Consider the following 21,390-nt stretch of genomic DNA (forward strand, 5'->3'; position numbering starts at 1 on the left):
GTGCCTGGGGCGTGATCCAGGGGGCAGGCTCTGCCGGGCTGCCGGGTTCCAGGGCGTGGGCCGTTCTTCTCTTGGGACGCCTGTGGCTTCCTTTGGAGAAGTGCCTGGAGCATGACATCGCTGGACACAGGCAAGAACCAGTCTGGTTTTGGGTGACTGCCTCCTCCTGCCCCTGGACGATGCCCCCGGACGGCAACACTGGCTCAGCCCGGCTCGGGAGGGCATCTGCGGCTTCCTCCGGGAGGGGCTGCGGCGCGTGCAGGGTACCGCTCCTCCCCCCTCCTCTCCGCTCTGCAGGATGCGAGAAATGCCACATCTTCTGGCTTTTCTAGAAAAGGTCTTCTTCTAGAGGTCTTCCTTCTGGTCCTGTGCCAGCCTGCCCTACCCAGCCTGGGAACCCGAGGCTGCCCACAGCAACTGTGTCTCAGCTCTTTGCTTGTCTGCGTCCTGCCTTAATTCCAGTCCTGTCCCTGCCATAACTCAAAGCCTTGGTGCCAGGCCAGCCTCCTGCCCCAAGCCATCGGGCTTGGCATGTAGACTTGCTCTGGCCAGCACAGGCCTCCGGCCACGCCCAAGGGGGCTTCAGCTGCGATGCAGCCTCTTAGCCTTCTAGAACCGCCCAGCACGATCAGGAGCCCCCAAGTGTGGCTGCGGGGCTGGCGCTGGCTCCGGGTCCCTCCTCGAGCACAGAAGAGCCGGCAGGCTCCCTGGAGCCCAGGCAAGGACCTGCGCATGCTGGACTCTTGCCAGACTCCGCTGACGGTAGAGGCACGGGAACTAAGCGGGGCGGGGGTGCCATGGGTCAGACTTGCTAAAGGAGCCAGGACGGCCCAGTGGCCCTGGGAGGCCGCTGCCGCAGCTGCCACATCAGCCTGATGGTGGCTTCTGTTTACCGCCGCTCGGCGCTTTCCAGCCAGACACTGTCTGGCCTTGCTCTCAGTTCCTCGCTCAACGCTCCCTGGGAAAGGCCACGCGCGGTCTGTCCGGCCAGTGACCCATGTGAAGTCTCCCTTCCACGTTCTTAGTAGCCGTTCTAGGCCACGCGGCCCCCTGAATCACTCGCGTCTCCGGGAAGTCCCTCCGCTCACGTGTTCTTAACGTCACGGGGGCCTTTCCAGTCGCGGCTCATTGACGCTGCTCCGCACACTCCAGGGCCCCTGGTGTCGCTTCGCACTCTGCTCTTCCCATAGGGCGACCCTGCAGGTGTCTTGAGCGCCTCGCAGCTGGCTAGCTTACCTGACCTGCTTGATCTTGTTCCGGCTATCAGTTCTGGTCTATCAGACTAGTTCATCTAGTCTAGTTTATCTGGTCTAGTTTACCTGGCCTAGTTCATCAAGCCTAATTTATCTGTCTAGTTACCTAGTCTAGTTTAATTGAATTTATCAAGTCTAGTTTACCTAGTCTAGTTTACCAGTCTAGTTTACTGGGTCTAGTTTATCTAGTGTATCTGGTCTAGTTTATCTGCCTACTTTATCTGCTCTGTTTATCTGTCTGGGTTACTTGGCCTAGTTTATTGTTCTAGTTTACCTGACCTAGTTTACATAGTCTAGTTTACCTCGTCTAATTTATCTAGTCTAGTTTATCTATCTAGAATATCTGGTCTAGTTTATGAGTATAGTTAATCATTCTAGTTTACCTGATCTAGCTTATCTGTGTAGTTTATCTGATCTGGTTTATCAGGTCTAGTTAAACTGGTCCAGTTTATCTAGTCTAGTTTATCTATCTAGATTATCTGGTCTAGTTTATTTGGTCTAGTTTACCTAGTGAAGTTTATCTTTCTAGTTTACCTGCTCTAATTTATGAAGTCTAATTTATCTGTCTTGTTTACCTTGTCTAATTTAATTGAATTTATTCAGTCTAGTTTATCTAGTCTAGTTTATCAGTCTACTTGATTGGGTCTAGTTTATCTAGTTTATCTGGTCTAGTTCGTCAGGTTTAGTTTATCAGATCTAGTTTACCTAGACTAGTTTACCTAGTCTAGTTTATCTGCCTAGTTTATCTAGTCAGTTTATCTGTTTGGCTTACTTGGCCTAGTTTACCTGGACTAGTCTGTCATTCTAGTTTACCTGGTCCAGTTTATCTAGACCTAGTTTATCTGTCTAGATTCTCTGGTCTAGTTTATCTAGTCTAGCTTATTTGTCTAGCCTGGACCTCTCTCTGGGGCTCCAGACCTAATTATCCACTACTTATCAGAGATCTCTTCCTGGCACTTCAAACTAAAAATATCATACTCTAAACACATTATACTTGCCCCGCATCCTATCCCAAGTAGCCTCCTCTTCCTGTATTCCCTGAGTTAACGGCATCACTTTCTCCCAATTACCTCAAGCCAGAAAGCAGAAAGTCATCATGATTCCTCCCTGTCCAGTGGTGTCTGGCATCTGGCCCTACCTCTCACCAGCTCTCGGATCAGTGAGGTTGTTAGTGCCTGTCCCCAACTCTGCATTCAACCATGTCACATCGGTCACCCAAAGCTGGCCATGATGGGCGTACTTACACCACAGACATCAGCAAAAGAAGCAAATAGTAGCTACCCTCCCTCCTCACCACCCGTAGACCCCAGAGCTGGTTGTTAGACACTGATAAGCATGCCCCGTCCCTATCCCTTAGCTTGAGGTACTTCGGTGGGATATTCGAAACATTCTGAGAGTCCACCGCGATGCTCTCTCCCCTAGATACTGCCACAGGCCCCTCACCCACACTCCCAGCCTGCAGCCTTGTGTTTATCCGATGTGTCCACAGAGCTGTCAGAGTAAACAGACCAAAATAAAATCTGACTGGGTCACCTCCTTCTTGGATAAAACCTAAACTCCTTAACCTGGAGTTAATATCCTCTACGACTGAATTCTCAAGCTTTCTCTTTTGTCACAACTTTGAACCTGTGTTCTAAGCCTGTGGCATTTCTGGCGGTTTCTCTGGACACAGGACTCCACCGGACACCCACTACCTTTGCCCACACCGCTCGCCAGATTGTACTGCATCCTCCTCCACATAAGCCTGGAGAATGGACACTGATCTTCCAGAACTCTGCCCAAGGGAACCTCCCTGTGAAATTTTCCTCACCTCCCGCTCCCCCAGGGGCTTTGACCGCTGCCCTCTGCATCCCGTCACGGCACCCGTGGCACATACTCTTCTCGTTTCCGTGTGTATATTTCTCTCCCACTGGACTCTGAGAGCTTAGAGACAAGAGAATGCGTCTTTTCCGTTTCATGTCAAAACACCTAAAACACAGTAGCACCGGGTAAAGGACCTCAGAAAGAATTCATAAGGAAATTGTATCGCCTGACACTGCAGACCACGGATGTCCAGGACAAGTGATCATCTCTACCCTGAGGGCACAGCAGAGCGCCGGGTACAGAGTAAGGTCTTACTCTTTATTGAATGAATGAGTGACTGAGCGTGCGCCCTTAGATGCTGCACGACAGATGAGCCAACCCCGAGGGGCTGCCAAGGTGGGCCTGTGGCCGCCCCCCCCCCCCAGGTTTCCAAGGGCTGCAGCTACGTCAGGCGGGGTGGACGTCACTGGAACTGAGAAGCTACAGAGAGAGTGGAGGCGGGGCCTGAAGGGTAAGACGTGTGTAGGAGGTGGGAGAGCTAACGAGGCAGACACGGAGCTGGAACCAAGAGGGTGACCAAGAGCTGCACACCAAGAGCTCACTTCACCAGAGAAGTGAGTGTGTTCGAGATAAGCCCTGGCGAGACATATCTTTTTTTGACATTTCAATCACTTAGTGCCTACTGGGGTGCCTCCCTTCTCTCAACCATCTTAATCTCAGTACTTTCTTCTTCTTCTTTTTTTTTTTTAAAGATTTTATTTTTATTTTTTAAAGATTTTATTTTTATTTATTCGACAGACAGAGAGATCACAAGTAGGCAGAGAGACAGGCAGAGAGAGAGAGAGAGAGAGAGAGAGAGGAGGAAGCAGGCTCCCTGCTGAGCAGAGAGCCCAATGCGGGACCCGATCCCAGGACCCTGAGACCATGACCCGAGCCGAAGGCAGCGGCTTAACTGAGCCACCCAGGCGCCCCTTAAAGATTTTATTTTAAATAAATAAGAGATCACAAGCAGGCAGAGAGGCAGGCAGAGAGAGAGGAGAAAACAGGCTCCCCACTGAGAAGGGAGCCTGATGCGGGACTCGATCCCAGGACCCTGAGATCATGACCTGAGCTGAAGGCAGAGGCTTAACTCACCGAGCCACCCAGGTGCCCCTTGATCTCAGTACTTTGATAAAAAATAAGAATTCTTCACCAAATCTCAGGAAACCTAAAAGCCTAGAGCTATCATTTAAAAAACCTAAAATCAAACATTACTTCTGGTTACTTTTTTTCTTCGGATCCCTAAATAGAAACCAAGACAGGGAGGGACACCTGAGCGGCAGAGTCGGGTGAGTGTCCTACTCTTGGGTTAGGATCAGGTCTGATCTCAGGGTCAGGAACCAAGCCCTCAGCACGGAGTCCGCCTGTGTTCCCCTTCCTCTCCCTCTGCCCCTCCCCACTGAGCGCACACTTGCTCTCTCTCTCAAATAAATCTTTAAAACAACAACAACAACAAAGAAACCAAGCCAGGCCGACTTCTAACAGCAATATGAGGACAATTCAAGTCTGACATATTTCAAAAGCATTTCTGTGGGTCTAAGTCATCGTGATAAGCGTTTCCGGGGGCCTATGTGGAGAAGAGTCCAGGGCTACTGAGAACCCACCCCATACAAGCTCCCACTCTCAGCGGACACAAGACACAGCACAAGTTGCTCTATGACATTTTATCCTTTCTTAAAGCAAAATAGGAATTAAAAGGATGGCATTAAAGATAACCTATTTTTTGAGGCTTTTACACAGGCCTGGCATTATTTCTAAGCATGTTGTAGGTATTATTTCTCAGGACATTCCTGTGAGGTAGATACAACCACTAATCCCATTTTACAGAGGAGAAAACTGAGGCTGGCAGAGATTAGGACTAGGGATTGGAACACTAGGATTGTCACTCAAGGGATTAGCTTAGCCACAATGATGTATTATCTTCCAGAGATTAATACAACTAAAAAGGTGACTGGGGAAGGCAGGGTTACCAATGGTCTTTCAGAAATAAGAATGCCAGTCACTAGATATGGCGGCAGAAAGAATTCAAGCAAGGGGTCAACGCCTGCCGAGGGGCAAGGCAGGGCATGGAGGGGGGACGCAGGCAGGGGCAGAGCTGGACCGAGGAGAGCTCAAGACATCTCTCCCACCCGCCCGCCACCCCTGCACGTCACAATGGTCAGAATAAGGACCAGCAAAACTCACTCCTCCGACGAGGATGGGTCTTACTCCAACCCGAGGCGCCCGTCAGAAGACTTATCTAGAAGTGGAGGCTTGAGAGGGACTCACGGTCGCAGCACAAGCGGGCTTGGTCTTTCTTGTGTCCAGACCCCCTGCAACAATGCAAGGACCAGGCCCACAATGAAGACCCCCCATGTCCAGCCTGGGGCTCACCCGGGGCAGGCAGAAGTGAGGTGAAGAGGCGAGGAGAGTCAGAGGACATTATGCCACGCAGGCCTTGGCAGTCCCAGTGGAAGGAAAGTCACAAGCAGCTGCAGAGAAAGGGGATCGGAGCTCCTGCGGGGTACAGAGCTACCACGGTGAATTTTTAGGGGATTCTTAGGAACTAGGGAAAAACACGCGATGCGCAGGTAAATCAGAAAGCAGGAACACGAAGGTTGGTGACATGATTTCCTTCAGTGAGTCCCAGTAGCTCAGGCTGGGGAACCCAAGGCCAAACAACCCGAACCTTTATCACCTGAAATGTGACCCCAGGGTTGAAGAGAGCAGGTGGTCACGGCAGGGCTGGAAGGAAAGGTAAGAGTGTCCATAGCGAGGCTCTCGCCGCACACACAGGAGCGGCATGGGGGGGGGGGGGCAGCAGGGAGCCACTTCTGAGGGCCACGTCTGAGCAAGTGTGACCACGCCAGGGTGATGGGGCAGGGGTCAGAGAGGTCAGTGACGGAAGGAGACAGGGATCAAGGTGTTGGAAAGGTCATGGACATGGATGTTGGTTTCTGGCAAGGAAGAAGGGGGGGGGGGCCTGGTGGTAGTGTGTGCTGGGAAAAGGCAGTTGGTGGCTGTCGGTCCATGTGTGATGCCCGAAGGTGTGCGAGGGCCAGTGTTAGCCCTGGGTGCATGACGGCGGCGGGGAACCACTGCCAGACAGCGGGGGTCGGGAGGACAGGGGAACGCCGAGTGCATCGCTTGGCTCTGGGAGACGGCGGTGGGAAGAAGAGGACGCCCCAGCTCCGTGCAAACGGGGAAGCCGCATCTCAGCAGGCCAGGGCCGCTGCGCACAGGTGAGGGCGTGAGCCAGGCTACAGCGGGAACGGAGGCCCAGCTCGGGGTGATCTGGCAGGGCTGGGAGCAGGCGTTCCCCTCTCTTCTCTGTTTCCGTGACCCACATGTTTGGCAAGCTAGGGAATGGGGTGGGGAAAGAAGAAATATTACTGGGTTTTTTTCTTGTTCCTTGGCCCTCCCTAAAGCTTATAATTCCGTTCTCTGCTGCATGCGGTAATGGTTTATCATTTAATCTGCACCATGCTGCATACCCTAACGAGCACGACATACTTCCGCAGGCCGCTCGGTGGTTCTCTTAGAGGAAGTTCCCGCACCCTTTAACATCACTCCCCTCGAAGGCAGTTTACAGCCTAACTGCACTGCTACGCAGCCATCCGCAATTAATCAAAGTCAGACAGAGAAGCATTTTGAAGCATGACATGGTACCATGTGCCACAGGCTTTCTTGAATTCCGAGACACAAGCAAACTTGGAATCTCAAAGTTTTGGAATCTCAAGATTCTGGAAAAGTGTCCTTCAAGAATTCCCAAGGAGAAAAGTTGGCGTTGTCCATGAATCAGTATAAAGAGGTGGCTGATGTGTGGTCTCAAGAATCAGACAGACCCGTGGTCACACAGGTCACGGCGTGCAACTGGACTGCGGATCTTTGGTCAAGTCTCGTATATTCTCTAGTCTTGGGGTTCTTATCTCTAAATGGGAATAATGTGTGTCTCACGAAATGCTGGGGACTAAAGGACTTAACGCATGCCAGGAAACCACACAATAAATGCTACTACTTTTTTTTTCAACTTATAACTGTTTGTTTGTTTGTTTTACTTTGTTTTATGAGTTTCTCCAGGAAAGTTGTTGGTATTTTTGGATTTTATATCTCAGGGTTTTTTTCTTAAGCAGCATTAACATAATAAATTTCTGATTTTTGTTTTCTTACCATAAGTTCAGGAGGGTACCTGACATACTTAATAGGTGAATTCACTTTAGAGGTAAATAAAGACCGTGAACAAGAAAGCAGGAGACAGACCAAGAAGCTGCACAGTTCTAATATGCGTTTCCTCTTGCTCCAAACCTCACCTCCCCCCACTACTCTGCTGCCTTATTCTCCCTCTCTCTTTTTTTAAAAGATTTTATTTATTCATTTGAGAGACAGAGAGAGAGCGCATGAGCAGGGTAGAGGGAGAGGGAAAAGCAAACTCCCCGCAGAGCAGGGAGCCCAGTGCAGGTCTTGACCCCGGGACCCCAGGATCATGACCTGAGCTAAAGGCAGACACTTAACCAACTAAGCCACCCAGGTGGCCCTCTGCTGCCTTATTTTTATGCATTGTCACCCACCTTCCTATATGAAACACACATACCTATGTGCGAACATATATTCTGTTAATGTACACTGAAAATAAGAGGAGTCCGACGTGCATACTAGCTTTTAGATGTAATGAAGTCATACTCTTAACTCTCTATATTAAGCTTGTTACTTAGAATTAATTGAAAAAGCGCTCGAATTACCATTAAAAAGAATGCCAATTTATGTTTTCATGCTTGCTGGCTTTAGATTTTACACAGGAACAGATACCTGAATATTTTAAAAATACTCAGCTCTTCTCCTCTTACTGAAGATCCAAATGCATCACGGGCGAAGAAAACCGGAAAGCAGTCCGGCTTAACTTCTACAAGGAACACTCCCGAATTGTTAGTGGAAGAAATCACGGCCACGGGATGGGGAGAAGGAAGTATAAACACAAGCTAGGAGGCCGAACAGATGCATTTGCGCAGGTTAGGAACGTGCTGCTTCACGGGAGGTAAAGCCATCAGGATGAGAGGAACAGAACGAGCGTATCCGCTGGAGAACGGCCTGGACATACTTACTAGTGCACGCAGGCATCTGGCAAGGTCTTACGAGAGGGGGCCCTGGAAGGTCTCGGCACATCATCTCACCGAGGGGAACGCGCCGGCCTTTGGCAGTCAGCCTCTGACACACCTGCTTTCTTCGCTGGGTTCCAACACCGCAACTGACGGAGCACTGCAAGGAGAATCGGCACCCGTCACGCGGGGCTTCCGCAGACCACGCAGCCAACAGCCAAGTCCCCGATGGCACAGAGAGGGGTCGCACATGTGGCTGTGCCCATTCGGAAGCCAGTCCTAGGCTTGAACCCCTCTTATTTCTTATTGATAACTTATGTCTTTATTTCGAGTATACAGGACACACAATGTGACATTCGCTTCAGGCATACGACACCGTGATTGGCCAGGTCTATACAATAGCCGGTGCTCCCTGCGGCCACTGTCACCACCTGTCACCAACCAACGTCATTACAGTATTACTGACTGTATCCCTACCCTGTACTTTTCATCCCTTTTATTTTTTATTTTTAAAATAAAAATAATAATGCATTATATGTTAATTAGACCGAATTTAAATAGAAAACTAAAAATAAAAAATAAATTAAAAAAAAAGACAACAGAGAGGCATTTTTTATTTTTTTTATTTTTAACTTATCTTTTATAATACAGGGAGTTTCCTTCCTACCTCTCTGCCTCTCTCCCCTCCTTCCCCCTCTCTGAGACAGTAATTAATTTCCAGTAATTTACTGTCGTGGGGAGTTTTTGGGCAGTGTAACTGATACCTAATTTTTTAGTTGTTTATTTATATAGTACAATGATTGCACTAAAAAAGATACACACCCACGACCAAGACTTCAAGAAACAGAAAAGTATTAAAGGGAAGTTTTAAAAATCACTCGAACTACATAAAATAACACTAATATCTGATCTTCCAAGTGTGCCTAAGGTTGGCATTTGATAATCATTTTTGTACATGCAGTTCTCATTTAAAAATGTAATGCAGTTTTATTAGGTATATCAGAAAAAAAGGGACTGAAGTAGAATTAAAGGAGTTGTTGTATAGCTGAGGGTTTGTTTTTTTCCGCCCTAACAATTAATTCCCTAAAGAACCCTGTAAAGTTAATGGAGAAACCAACAGCAGATTTAGATGGTTGTTTTTAATGACCTGTTTTGACTTAGGGGAGTAGCTACTGGCCCCCTGCTAAGAGGGACACAGACATAAGACCATTCAGTCCCCCACCCCTCGGCCAAACCTCCAGTTAGCCTCCGAGATACCATTTAGGTGAGGTCAGGGTTTCTGATATTTGCGGTCTTTGTGGCGTGGGCTTATGGACACATATTTTCTTTTCTTTCTTTCTTTCTTTTTTCTTTTCTTTTCTTTTTTTTTTTTTTTTTTTTAAGATTTGATGTATTTATTTGACAAAGAAGAGAGACGGGGGTTGGGGGGGGAACACAACCAGGGGGAGTGGGAGGGGTAGAAGCAGGCTTCCCCTGAGCAGGAAGCCTGATGTGGAGCTCGATCCCAGAACCCTGAGATCATGACCGGGAGCCGAAGGCAGACGCTTAACGACTGAGCCACCCAGGCATCCCGATGGACACATATTTTCTGACTGCCTCTCCGTTGTCTTTTTTTTTTTTTTTAATTTATTTTTTATTTTTAATTTTCTATTTAAATTCGGTCTAAATAACATAAAACACATTATTATTTTCAGAGGTAGAGCTCAGTGATTCATCAGTTGCGTATAACACTAGCGCTCACTCCATCGCGCGCCCCCTCGACGCCCGTCACCCAGTGACCCCATTCTTCCACCCATCCACCCCCACCTCAGTTTGTTTCCTAGATTAAGAGTCTCCCTCTCTGATTCTGTTTTATTTTTTCCTCCCTCCCCCTATGATCCTGTTTTGTTTCTTAAATTCCACATGAGTGAGATCATATAATTGTCTTTCTCTGACTGACTTATTTCGCTTAGCACAATACCCTCTAGTTCCATCCATGCCTACGTAAATGGTGAGTATTCATCCTTTCTGATGGCTGAGCAATATTCCATTGTATATATACACCATTTCTTCTTTATCCATTCATCTGTCCATGGACAGGTGGGCTCTTTCCATAGCTTGGCTATTGTGGACATTGCTGCTGTGAACCTGAGTACAGGTGTCCATTCAGATCACAATATTTGTATCCTTTGGGTGAATACTCAGTAGTGCAATTGTTGGATTGTAGGGTAGCTCTATTTTTAATTTTCTGAGGTGCCGCCACATGGTTTTCCACAGTGGCTGCACCAGCTTGCATTCCCACCAGCAGTGTAAGAATGTTCCCCTTTCTCCTCATCCTCGCCAGCATCTGTTGTTTCTCGTGTTGTTGATTTTAGCCATTCTGACTGGTGTGAGCTGAGATCTCTTTGTGGTTTTGAGCTGTATTTCCCTGATGACTTTCTACATGAAGAACACCAAGAAGAGCAGGTACTTGGGTCACACTTGCCTTCCCTTCGAACCATGCAGCCCCTGTTCCACTGTGTTCGTGCCCTGAATGCTACTGTGGGGGTATGCACGTCCAGACAGGGAGTGTCTGTTGTGTATCTGTTTGCCCTTTCTGCTCAGAGGCCGGTAGGCTCATTCTTTATGCATGAAGCTCTGCACCATAGGCAGCCTACGTCACCCTGGGTCATATAGTTTCTTGGCACGGGGTATGCCGTTGTGACATACAGCCCAAAGCTTCTATCAAAGGACGTTTTTATTATTATTTGTCATTAATAAATTTCCCTTTACTATCTCTGAATATTTTTCTCTTTTTTTCTGTGCCATTTGTTCTGTTCTTTTCACATTTCACACCAATGCACTCGGGTTGATCTCCTGTCTTCCACACCCACCGCGGTAGGTGTGGCATTCCGGCCTCTACACGTCTCTTGTCTTCTGTCATTTTCTTTAATGTTGCTGTTGTTTGTAATTTGTGGTGTTTCTGTTTTGTTTTTTTGCCCCCCACTGTTCCAGCTGTCTTCTCCTTTTGCTGACTTACAATCTCTTTTTGAGCTCAAGCCTCATTTTAGAGCAACTTTCCCACCAGACACCGGGTCCATACTTCCCTCGGGAACACAGAGCTGATTTGTTGGAACCGTTCCCTTGGTAATAGCTCTGTGGTGTGACCGCCATTCCTGTGACTGCTGCGTGCTATTCCTTTCCCTGCACCCCGACTTCCTCCTTTTCCTTCTCGGCGCCCCCGCTTGCCTGGTGTGCTGCATAGGTTTTAGGCATACTGGAGCTCAAAGTACAGCTGTGTGCAAACAACGTAGGCAGGGGATGAGCCAGGGCCACTTACATTAACTGTGTGCAACACCCTGGTTGGTAACACACTTTCATTTCTGTTGTCCGTATGTCTGTTCAGCTCTTGGCATTCGCATGGCCACTGTGACTCAGAGAAGAGCCTGTTCCGCAACTGGCTCACTGCGCACTAACGCAGCAACTGCTGACTCTCCTTCCCCCCACGTCAGCCCTGGAAGCCTTCCTTGGCTAGGAGGCCCGTGAATGCCATGTCTCCTTCAGTGTCCCCTGCCCCACGGCTCCGCAGGGGTGTTCTCTGGGCAGCTCGTGGTCTAGCTTTTGTCTGCCCTCTGTCATCAGAGGGCCCTTAACGGGCCTTGGAGGATTGTTGCACGTCGGCCTAGGGAGAGCTACCCAGCACTCAGCCCCCGAGGGATCCTTGCCAGCTCCCAGCCTTCCCTCTCATTTTGGCCCAGATCTGGCGGTCTTTGGCAGGTGTGTTCCATGATTTATAGCTTGGGATTTTGGCCATTTCATTGTTCACTGAAGACAGAGTGTTCCCTCGCTTCCATGCTCCTTGTGGGTTTTTTGTTGGGTTTCAAAGGAGGGGAATGGAATTTTTTTTTAAATCCTTTATTGTCATCTTTAACAGAAAGCCCTAAACTATTCATATTTTTCAGTACAGAGAAAAGCTTTTTGTAAGCTTTTGAACAAGTAGCTTAAAATTACCATTTACCGAGTTATGATTTGTTTGTTTAACCAAATCAAATCATCATCTAGGGGTTTCCCATGTAATAAAAATTAATGTCAATTTCCTTTTTCTTTTTAAAGATGTATTAATTTATGTATTATAAGGAGAGCACAAGGGGAGGCCCAGGGGGAGAGAGAGAATCTCAGATTCCCCACTGAACGCAGAGCCCAACATGGGGCTCTATGCCGGTACCTGGAGATCGTGACCTGAGTCGAAATCAAGAGTCAGCCACCCAACCGACTGAGCCACCTAGGCACCTCAAAAATTAACACCAACTTTTAAATTTTGCTTCATATAACAGTGACTTACATAATTTCCAGTCTCCACTCATAAGCCATTTCTAATGAAAATATATGATATTTTTTCTCTCCATGATGAATGGGAGCATCATCTGTAAACCCCTTCTCTGGATGGAGGGCTCGCCTGACCTGTGTCACCTACGTTCAAAGTCAGGGTGCCACTACAGAATGTTCCCATCTCAGAAAGAAAAGAAGTGACCAAATCAGTGCCATTAATTACAATTCACAAAGCAGCAACCTTATCCAAAGCTTCTACTATTTATTCTACAGAAATCTGATTCTATTGGAAAGAGCTCAGAGGAACAAGATACCCTGAGTTTCTGCAACTTTGCAAGTTTGTCTGTGATACACTTGAAGGTCACCTTGGCACCTCTAACATCCCGGGTCACATTTTCCTTCTTGTAGTACACTAATATGTTGTTCCGCTGCTATCTAGTATGAAGTGGTCTTGTCGAGAAGTCTGATGCTAATGTGATTTTCTTGTCCTAGTAAGTGATGGGTCTTTTCCCCTGGATACACAAACACGTTTTCCCTTATCTTTAAAATATGGTACTTTAGCAGAAGCTGTCTTGATATTGATCATGGGGGGGTCCGTTTTTCTGGGGCTGTGATGTGCCCTTTTGATATTGTGATTTGTGTTATATGGTGATTTTATTTATAGTTCTGTGCTATTGTTTCATTTTCTTTCCTTGGGACTCTAATAATACACTTTGGATTTTTTTCTCTTTCATATCTGTTATTTTTACTTGCATTCTTTCTATTTTCCTTTGCTTATTTTCAATTCCTTCTTGTCTTTCATTTCTCTTATTACACTTCTTTCTAGTTTACTCTCCCCTTGTGAAGTTCTCCTGTGAGTTGTCTGGTTGTCTCCTGAACCACATCAGCTCCTTCTCCTCACATCCCCGTTATCTATTCAACTCATTTTGGGGCTTTTCTGTTTCTGATTTGTTCCTATGTATTTCTTAATTTCTTTTAGCTCATTTCAGAAGAGCAAGTTACATTTTCATCTGCCAAATTTTCAAGACATTGCTATGCTACTGATACTTTCATCTCACACTATCTTTGCATGGGGTCTATTGATGCTCCTATTTAAATAATTTTTTTCCCTGAACTTTTAGGAGAGAATAAGGAGGTGGCAATGTTTCAAGGTCACTGCATTCTCTGTTCCTTATTCTGGTGTTGAGGAGAAGTAGTCAACAGTTTGGCCACAATTCCAAGATGTGTATCTTCTAGAGCCTTCTGCTCCCAAGGGTCTGAGCATCCCTTCCCTTCCCCTTCTGAGTCCTCTCAGCTTGGGTTACAGTTGTGGTGGGTTTGCCAGATGTTTCTTCAGCCCTTAGGGAGATGCATTCCCCTCATGATTTCCAGGCTTCTTAAGGCCCCAGTGGGTCTGCATGATCTTCCTCGTACTCAACCACAGCCTGGGACCCGGCGTCCTCTCTCAGGGTCACTGATGGGTCTCATACCCCGAGGTGGCAATGTAGCATTGACTTCTGTGTTCCCTGGCTCTTGGCCTGCTCTCCAACCTTCTTTCTGTTGGCCCGGCTGCAAAACTTACAGCTTCTGCCCGGTTCCCCCTACGAGGCATGGCTTGGCCTCACCCACACCTATCACTCATGTTAAAGTGGCTGTCTGTGTTTTTCCTTTCCTGTGGTGACCCCGATTGCTCCTGGTTTTGTGTGTGTGTGTGTGTGTGTGTGTGTGTAATTGAACTACAGTTGACATACAATACTACATGCACGTCAGTGTGCAACAGAGTAATCAGACAACTACATGTGTCACCAAATGCTCACAGAGACACGTGGAGTCACCTGCCACCACACAAATTCATTATGATGTCCTTGACCCTATTCCCTGTGCTGGGCCTTTCATCCCTGGGACTCATTTCCTTTATAACTGGAAGTTTGTCGCTCTTCATCCCCATCAGGGTGAAGGATCTGGGGATGGATATTCCCCAAGCACCCTGCTGTCCTGATTTCGCTTCACTGGAAGCCTCCTACTTTCAAAGGACTTTCCGGTGACAACAGACGCTCCTCTATCCCAGTATTCTCTTTCCCGTGGCTTCAGCTACTGCTTAAATGCTGATGCTTCCCAAAACTAACTTCAGCGCAGATGTCTCCCGAGCTCCAGTTCCTCACGGATGCCTTCATAGGCTTCAAACCACACACACTTCAAAACAGACTCATTTTTTCTCCCTTTCAAGCCACGCCCCCATGTGCTTTTCCTTCCCTTTGAAAATGATGCCAGCTCTATGCACTGACCAATGCCTCTTTTTTGCTCCTTTCTTATGAGTTCAGCCACCAAATCTGCCCACCACGTCTGCTAACCCTTTCCCACCACTATCTACTATTCTCTACTCTACTGCTTCCTTATTCTTGGTTTTATTCCAACCTCCTCTAAAAAGCCCTCACAGGCTCTGGTTCCTTCCCCCACCTCCCCCAGCAATGTGCTGTTCACACCACAGCCAGGACTGTGTGCTTAAAAATGCTACATCTCACCTCCCTATTCAGAAACCTTCCTCAGTGTCCCCAACCACTACAGGGACAAGGACAAACACCCACGGTCCTTCCCCGTCTGCCTGAGATCTCGCCTCTCCATCTCATCTTCCCCTTCTCTACCGCATCCTCATCTCCAGACTGACAAGCTCGCCACTGGAGGCTCATGTGCGCTCTTGTCACTGCCTGGACACCCTTGGTCTCATTTCCACCCAGCCCACGCTCAACCTCGAAGACCAACTCTATGGCTTCATCTTCTGCAGCACTTCCCTGGGACCCACACAGACACAGAGGTCTCCCCTCGACTTCCATGCAGTGCTGTAGACGGGAGCCCTTTATTGGGCTTGTTACATAATTTTCTGTGTCTTCCCCCTTAAACTGTGAGCTCACTTTAGATCAAATTCTTGGCTGACTCAGGTCCCGAGGGCCCGGGGGTCGTCTACACAGCAGTGTACAGGCAGTGTGTGCTGATGAGTTGACTGAGCACATGAGGCAGTGGCAGCATGCATGTTCGGTTGAGAAGAAGGTTTTAGATGTGTCTTTATTTCAGTCAACACGTATTTACTGAGCACCAAGTGGGACACACAGACACAGAGATGGTCCTTTCTCTCTGGCTGCTATGATCTAGGCAAGAAAATAAGGCATATCTGTGTGTGTGTGTGTGTGTGTGTGTGTCTTTGTGTGTGTATGTGTGTGTCTTTGTGTGTGTGTGTGTCTGTGAATGTATGTGTGTGTGTGTGTATGTATGTTTGTGTGTCTTTGTGTGTGTGTGTCTGTGTATCTGTGTGTCTCTGTGTGTGTATGTGTGTGTGTCTTCAAGTGTGCCTGTGTGTCTGTATATGTATGCATGTGTCTTTGGTGTGTATGTGTGTGTCTTTGTGTGTATGTATGTGTGTTTGTCTGTGTTTTTGTGTATGTGTGTGTCTGTGTGTGTGTGTATTATTTAAAATAAGTAGAAACAGAGAAGCGTGTAGACTTGGGTACGCTGGGTATATTTCAGGTAGGTCAAAATATAAGAGTAAACTGTTATCTGGGGTCTAAAAAGACATTATTATTCAAGTAGAAGAGTGGTTACCTACAAGATTATTAATATTAAGAAACTCAAAATTAATACTACAAAATAAAAAAATAAAAGGAAGATGCTAGGATAAACCTGCAGAGCCAATTATGCTTTTCCTCACAGAAGGAGCCCCTGATGCACTTGGGTCCGTCAACCTGGATCGAGAAGGCACTAAGCCCCACAGGGTAAGACGGACAGACTGGAGTCTCAGCGAGGGCTCAGAGGGGCCACATGTTTCCTCCCTCTACCAACTGCCAATTATGGAGATGAAGATAAAACATACCTTGGAGGAGCCCAACCAAGGTTCTTAGACTTTGTGAAGAGGAGTCCAGACCCAGGAACTTCTTGAGATCATCTCCATCATAAGTGACCATTGGTGAGCTGGAACTCTCTTACCAATAGGAGCGTGTGTGTGTGTGTGTGTGTGTGTGTGTGTGTGTGTGCATGCGTGTGTGTGACCCACGCTCTAGGGGAAGCAGCACTAACTGTAACATTTGCCCATGTCTGTGCTGTCAATGTTCCCATCACGGCTATTTTCAAGCTATCAACCTGATGTCCTTGAGCACGAGGTGGGAGACTACAGTCGGTTCTTACAAGCTGGTACGGAGGGGCTCCGGCCCCCTCTCATTCTCGTGAGTCATAATCAGTAAGCCTACTAGAAATTAGAATGCCATATTTATAAAGCCACGTGTCCAGGACACAGCTTGAGCTGTTCTTCGTAAAAGTTTCTCATGAAAGAGATCTTCTCCTTTTTACTTAGCATGTGGATAAATTTCAAACACCGAAGAGTTAGCAGGTGTCAGAAACTGAACACAGGAGCTGAAGCAGTCAGAGACGACCACAAGCGTTGGAGAGATGGTGGCGTATGGACAGAGACAGGGAGTGAGGTGGGGAGCCAGCTGGGAACGAAGAGGCTGTCTCTTGGCTTTCCCAGCTGGGAGACAGCCGCTGTTTGGAGAGCTGGGGCACTGTACTGGACAAAAGGTTAGAGACTGCTGGTGGAGATAGAGAATTACCTAGAGAAGTCAGAGAAGAGGTCAGGACACAGAATCAGCTGTGGAGGAGAACAATGCAGTCTACGCCTCAAATATCTATCTGGTCAAATACTGAGCTTTTTGGAGATCTGCAGGAAGACAGACCAGTCGACAAGATGTAGTTAAGTAAACAGGAAAAATAAAAAACACCAAGAAACTTCATGAAGGAGGGTGATGAAGGTAGAAAAAATGGTCAAAACCTCCATCAAAGCACAGAGAGTAAAGGAGAAGGAACGATTTTACTGGATTTCCGTCAAGGAATGGGGCCCCAGAACAGGTTACAAGGGGTCCGTGCCTCCCAGAAGTCCACCGTTGGGGAAGACCGGTCTGTAGAGGAGTCAGGGCTCCTTTCTTAGAACTTGAAATGCAGTGTTAAGAATCGAAGGCTTCTTCTTGCCCCAAACCGAGTACAGATCTAAAACCCAAGGAGCCTACGCACGAACAAAGCCCACACATGCCATGAATAGACCTAGTGTTGGCAAAGGGGGCGCTGTAGGCGGAGAGGTCTGGCTCGCTGAAAAATGGGAATTCTGGCGTGGCTCCTCAGCCTCTCTCTGTCCAGGGTTAGTGGCCAGTTCCAGCATCCAGAGGCCTCCTCCAGCCCCGCGAGACGGACGGCCACCCCCGAGCGAGCCAGCCCGTGGCAGGAGGACGCGTCTGGCAGAAACCTCTGGAGAGGGTGGTGGTTTGGCATCGGAGCCTCTGCCAAAACAAAGCAAGTCTGCAAGGACAAGAAATTTCAACGAGCAGGAGAAAAGCTGAAACCCAACGTGTGCCTGACGGGGCCTGAGTCTGGATATTGGCTTTTGCTTTCCAAGGCTGAGGCTGGCTGGGCCTCCCTGAGCGTGTGTGTGCGCCCACCCTGCTTCCCAGACGGGGCATTTCTAGAGATGCAGCTCTGGCTGGGATGGGGGACGACGTCTTGACTGCGCTCGGGCTGATCTCTGGGGGTGACTGCGAAGTCGCTCGTGCCCTGCCTAGTGGTTGCCTGGGAAACCGACAGTCTGAGGTCCGACCCAGCTCACGTGGGTAACCTTCTCTGCTCTTATGTCGCCTCTCGCTTCTCCTTGCAAAAGACTTCTCCTTCTTTCTTTCTTTTTTTTTTTTTAAAGATTTATTTATTTTTTTATTCATTTTAGGGAGAGAAAGAGAACACGAGTAGAAGGGGCAGAGAGAGAAAGAGAATCGCACGCAGACTCCCCACTGAGCACTCCGTGCTCGATCTTACGACCCTGAGAACTTGACCTGAGCCAGAACTGAGAGTCGGACGCTTAACCGAGTGAGCCACCCAGACACCCCAGCCCTGCAAAAATGCTCCTAATGAATGATCTGCTTGTCCTTGTTAGCAGACTTGAGCTTTTCTAAAAATCATCCCTTCCACCGCACTTTTTCATTTCTCTGACTTTGTAAAGACTCTTGGGGAAGAATATTTACCTGTTCGGAGCCTGCCAGAGCTCCAGGACCTGTCCGCAATCTCACGGCCACTGGCCGCACGGACTCTCTAAGCCATACACACATTCAGGAAGTAGCTCCCCAATGAAACACAATAAAAATTATAGGTCATTATAAAGTTAAAGGTGGGAAATGCTGCGCGGTTTTAGGAGATGAAAGATTTCGCAGAAGAGGGACGCTCAGACCTGGATCCGGGATTTGAGAGCAAGGACACGCGCAAAGACACAAGGCAAGCACGGGCGGACACGCTACTTTGATGACACATAGTCAGCAACTGCACATTCCCTGTTCCCAGAAAGAGTGGGCAGGGCGTGGACTCACCACCCATCTGCACGTGAAAAGGCCAATGAGAAGACACAGACCTGACGTCTGCTTCCGGCGCCCGTGCAGGGCGGTAGCATGACATGAGAGTAAAAGGGTCTGACCGTGCTCAGCACTGAACGCAGGGCTCGGGAAGTTCAGCGATGCCAGCAACTGCCCTTTCCTATTTGTCGAGATGATTCCCGATGTCAGCTAGCCCCTCCTCCCCCACTGCCAGGTCACGTACCCCAACCACATGCTTCCGGATCATCTTGGGGAGTCTGAAGCAAAGATGGGGCAAAAAAGAGGAGGGGCCGTGAGGTGGGGAATGGCCCTTACCTTCGACCAGTCTCCCACGGTGATCTGGGGAGGGCAGTCTGTTCTGGCACAGGACTTGTGGGAAGAAGCCTTGGGTCCTTGGCACAACTCATCGGAGAGATTCAAAAAGCTGCCATCGGTTAACAGCTGCCGGCAGGTGACTCTTCGATTTTGAGTCCCCCCGCCGCATGTCCTGGAGCACTGAGAAGGCAGAAGGAGGGGGTCAGGGCTCAACGGTCACAGCGGCGGTGGGGGAGGGGGGCCCCAGGCCACCATATTACCTGTTGCCACTCTTCAATGTGCCAGCTAGGCGGGCAGTCAAACTGGTTGCACGCTTGGAGGGCATGCGGCTTCTCGTCTCCACATTCCGCGGCAGGGGCTGGGGACTCCCCAGGGTGCAGGCAGTCCACCTCTCGGGTCTGGATTCCCACACCGCAGGGGGCCGAGCAGGGGCCCCAAGAGCCCGTGTGCCACCTGCACCAAAACACAACAGGGCAAGTTGAAGCGTCCCGTGAGACCACATGCAGCGGGCAGAGGGTACACGATTTCCAGTTCTCAGGACATCCATGCGCAGACCCGAGGGCGATGGCCGCCTCACCGCTAGATGCAAGGAAAACACAGAAACCTGACGCTGAGAGGGCAGAAATGTCGGGAAAGTCTTCAAAGGTCTACGCATCTGGGAAAGCCCAGAGTACAAGAGAAGCAGAGTTCTGCCCATTCTAGAGTTCCACCATCCATCCATAGTAAAAGCTTGGGTTTGGTTGTAAGTAGAGCCCCAAGACAAGGATGATTTATATGGGTGTCGAAAGAAATTTTAAATGCTTAAAAGCACACTTCAGGAAATTTTCAGGGCACCTGGATTCATTATTTGGAATATCCCTAAGAAAATTCTTCTCTGTTAGGATTGGATTTACAACACGTATATATAATGTGATTCCTTTCCAATAAGATCTTGGAAAAATCAGGTTTTCTCATGAAACATCTGCAAAAATGAAAAACCAGAGTAGCTGTTTGATATATATTTCCAAATTGCATTCAAGGAAGAGTTTCTCAATTCACACTCCCAGTAGAAGCATGTGAGAGTGCCTGCCTTCCTACCCGTATACCAGTACCGGACCATATCTCTGCCTCTCTGATGAGTGGAAAGTTGTACATTATAGTTAACTTAATGTATGGGTATATAATTACTAGTAAATATGGATTTTTAACTAGTTACTGTAGAGATAGCTCACAAGGAAACAATTTTAAAATGCTTAAAATTGACATAAAAGGATGTTTGCTCCAAGACTTTATAATAGCAAAAAAAAAAAAAATTAAATTTTACAAACTGGAAGGAAATAATCAAAGTGTTTTGCAATAAGGGGTAAAATAAATAACCGTATACTCATACGGCACAACGCTAACAACCATTAAGAAACAAAGTAGAAGTATAGTTACTGACATAGAAACAAATTTGACATTTTTTATTAGAAAACAGATAAAAATACCATATAATATTGTTTTATGCATTTATAAATGCAGAAAAAAGTCTGCATAATTATACATCCAGATGTTAACAGTAATGATCTCTAAGTGACAGGATTTTTATTTTCTTCATTCTTACCAGTATTTCCCCCGATTTTTCTTAAAATAAACATTTATTAGAAAAAGTTAGTTCTTTGAAAAAATAGTGCTAATCTAAAGGTGACTTTCAGATTTTTTGATTTTTAATTTTCCATAATAAGCATATTTCACTTGTGTAAATAAGAGGAAAAATTTAAAAATGAAAAATATTCAAGACAAATACAAGGGACAAAAATTTTAAAATTTTCACTTATGAGGACAAAAGTTCACAATGAACATAAAATAATCATTCAAGTATGGAGACTGAATAAAAAGCATGAATACGTATGAAGTACAGCTCCTACATACAAGAAAAATGAAAGGATAAGTAATAAAAATTTTTAAAGGCTATAAAATACTTCTCTACGCCCCTGACATATTAAGAAGGTAGAGCTTAATAAGAATATAAAAATTGGTGCACCTGGGTGGCTCAGTCTGTTAAGCAGCTGACTCTTGATTCTGGTTCAGGTCATGATCTCAGGGTCATGGAATGAAGCTTCACATCAGGCTCCACAGTCAGTGGGGATTCTCTCTCTTCCTCTCCCTCTGTCTCTCCTGGCTCCTGTGTTCTCTCTCTCTCTCTCTCTCAAATACATACTTTTTTTAAAAAAAAATATAGAAAACTAACACACTTGAAAACCTTGATTAAAGCAAATAACTTTTTAGGAAATT

At 47.3% G+C, this 21,390-nt stretch overlaps 1 protein-coding gene across 1 annotated transcript in view; it reads right to left on the minus strand.

The window, feature by feature from the left end:
* ADAMTSL3 (ADAMTS like 3) overlaps positions 1 to 21,390 on the minus strand; it is a 339,850-nt gene that overhangs the window by 65,847 nt on the left and 252,613 nt on the right. Inside the window, exons 18-20 of the mRNA XM_059179851.1 lie at positions 19,398 to 19,590; positions 19,138 to 19,317; positions 8,174 to 8,327 (exon numbers count right to left, since the gene is read on the minus strand). Of these exons, the coding sequence (XP_059035834.1) occupies positions 8,174 to 8,327; positions 19,138 to 19,317; positions 19,398 to 19,590 (527 nt within the window). The remainder of the gene's footprint in view (positions 1 to 8,173; positions 8,328 to 19,137; positions 19,318 to 19,397; positions 19,591 to 21,390) is intronic.

The sequence above is a fragment of the Mustela lutreola genome, chromosome 7, assembly GCF_030435805.1.
Source record: "Mustela lutreola isolate mMusLut2 chromosome 7, mMusLut2.pri, whole genome shotgun sequence".
Classification (NCBI taxonomy): domain Eukaryota; kingdom Metazoa; phylum Chordata; class Mammalia; order Carnivora; family Mustelidae; genus Mustela; species Mustela lutreola.